This window comes from Odontomachus brunneus, unplaced genomic scaffold, assembly GCF_010583005.1.
Source record: "Odontomachus brunneus isolate Ranch 3 - 2012 unplaced genomic scaffold, Obru_v1 Obru_scaffold_276, whole genome shotgun sequence".
In the NCBI taxonomy this organism is placed as follows: domain Eukaryota; kingdom Metazoa; phylum Arthropoda; class Insecta; order Hymenoptera; family Formicidae; genus Odontomachus; species Odontomachus brunneus.
This window is the reverse complement of record NW_022639726.1, coordinates 41,840-44,176: the sequence shown is the minus strand read 5'-3', so window position 1 is coordinate 44,176 and position 2,337 is coordinate 41,840. Positions and strand designations below refer to the sequence as shown.

The 2,337-nt window shown below is 31.5% G+C and overlaps 1 protein-coding gene across 4 annotated transcripts in view; it reads left to right on the top strand.

Annotated features, from left to right (window-relative positions):
- The window catches only part of LOC116853062, an 11,530-nt gene that overhangs the window by 3,707 nt on the left and 5,486 nt on the right, over nucleotides 1-2,337 (top strand). For 2 of the 4 annotated variants that reach the window (XM_032833922.1, XM_032833923.1), the window contains exon 6: nucleotides 23-1,591. The exons of 1 other annotated variant lie outside the window; for it this stretch is intronic. In XM_032833922.1, coding sequence (XP_032689813.1) covers nucleotides 23-97 — 75 coding nt within the window. In that variant the 3' untranslated portion in view covers nucleotides 98-1,591. One more of the 4 variants, XR_004379891.1, reaches the window with a different exon arrangement.

The window sequence follows — 2,337 nt, the reverse complement described above, 5'->3', positions numbered from 1 at the left end:
ACATATAATTTCATTATTTCAGGTGATTGCTGAAGATATGAACAGCTTACTGCATAGATGTGGACCCATCATACATTGTTTATACAAGCGGATATGACAGTAGATAAGTCGCTCGTGAAAATCAAGCGAATTACAAACACGAGAACTAATTGAAAATGCATGTAACATTCCATGTAAAAAGTACGCGCGTACTGGAATATATATTAGATAATCAAAAAGGTCTTCTCCACGATAGAGGAAATGGATTTTGCTCAGGAATATCTCATGGAGAACCAAGACGACGACATCGATAATAAAACTGAGGAACTTCTCGAGAAATACGATTACTACGCAGCCTGCGTAGAGGAAAGCTTGGAAATAGTAATGCCTGCGCAATCTTCGCAATCTTCGCCACTATATTTATGCAGGATTATTTAAAAAATCTTTTTAGTCATTCTTCTTAAATATTTATACAAACTCATAACAACTGTGAAAGAAAACAATACAATTACGAAACTGACTCACAAATTTAACGATTAAAATGTTTAGGATATTAGGAAAATCGTACGAATTCATTAACACGTTAACTATCAACAGAGAAAATGATAACAACGTGTCAAAATTGTAATCCTGTAATAGTTCTTTTCTTTGTGCGTCCTTTTATCTTTTATAGTTAATTAAAAGATGTAAAAGAAGCGGAAAAGAGAACAAGAAGAAAAAGAAAGAGAAGAGAACAGAGAAGATGGAAAGAAATAAAGAGGAGACAGGAAGAGAATATAACACAAGCAAAGAGATGAATAGAGGGAAATATAGTAGTAAGGAAGAAAGAAGCATAAGGGATACATAATTATAATTACAATTATTTTAAAATATATATTTTTTAGTCATTCTCGGTAAAAATGCAGTATAACGCCCCCATCTTGGATTTTTTTTCGAACTTTGTAAATTTGTATATTTTTATGCGTAGAATTGATTTCTGAAAACAAAAATTGTCGCCTACTTTTCGTTTTCTTGTTTTTTTTATTTTTATGTTTCATGATGTCGGTAAGTAGGAAAGGCAAAGAATAGTTCATACATGCTTTTCTCTGCTTTAATCAAAAGCATAAACTGTCATCGTGGCAGAGTCGAGTGACAGTTCGTGCGTATTACGAGAAGTCTCAAGTGTGAGATCCGGAGTATAAATATGCGCTATAGAAAATCTCAGATTCAGTGTGTGCACGGATTGGTTTTCGATTTTACACGAAGTAGCTCGCTCTTACGAAACATTAATTGAACAGCATGAAGAGATTCGCATTTCTTGTTCTCGTCTTATCCGTTGCCGTTAAGTTTGTTTAAATAAAAAAACTATATATGTATAAAATAAAAATAACATAAAAAAGTCAATTGCTCTTCAATAATCTATAATGAATTGTAATATAACAATAATGATAATGTTTTGCTGAAATCGGAAATTTAATATATTTATGTCTTTAATATATTTCGTGAACATTTTAATTCATCTCAATTACATGATTATAAGGCTTTCTAATAAAAAATAATAAAAAATATACATTATGTCCGGTAACTCACGGAGAAGCCGCGGTATACTGGTAGATTAAATACGATTTCATTATTTCAGGTTATTGCCGATGACAAGAACAGCCTAAAATATAACAGACTCTTACAGATATGTTTACACAAAGCGCATATGATAGGAGGTAAGTCGCTCGCGAAAATCAAGCGAGTTACAAACGAGAGTTTATTGAAAATACATGTAACATTCCATGTAAAAAGTACGCGCGTACTGAAATATATATTATATAATCAAAATAATCTTCCCCACAATAGCAGAAATACAGTTTGCACAGAAAATTCTCATGAGAATATGACAACATCATCGATAATACTAAGGAAATTCTCAAGAAATACGGTTACTTCGCAGTTTGCGTAGAGGAAGATAAACGAATGGTAATGATTGCGCTTTCGCAATCTTCTCTACTACATTTATGCAGGATCATTTAAAACACCTTTTCATACATTCTTCTTAAAGGTTTATGCAAACTCATAACAACTGTGAAAGGAAAATAATATAATTATGAAACTAAACCACAAACTTGACGATTGAAATGTTTAGGATATTAGGAGAATCATACGAATTTATTAATATGTTATTTATCAATTATATAAAAAATGATAACAAAGTATCAAAGTTGTAATCCGTTTTTGTGATGGCTTTGCGTTAATATTTGCAAAAGTAAGAAAAAATTAGAAACATCAAACATTTACATCATATTAAGAATGCTCTGTCACATTAAGTCTTAATTCCGTCGTATTGCGTTTCGTAATAATTCCAGATAAAAGACTCGAAATTGGTCGTGG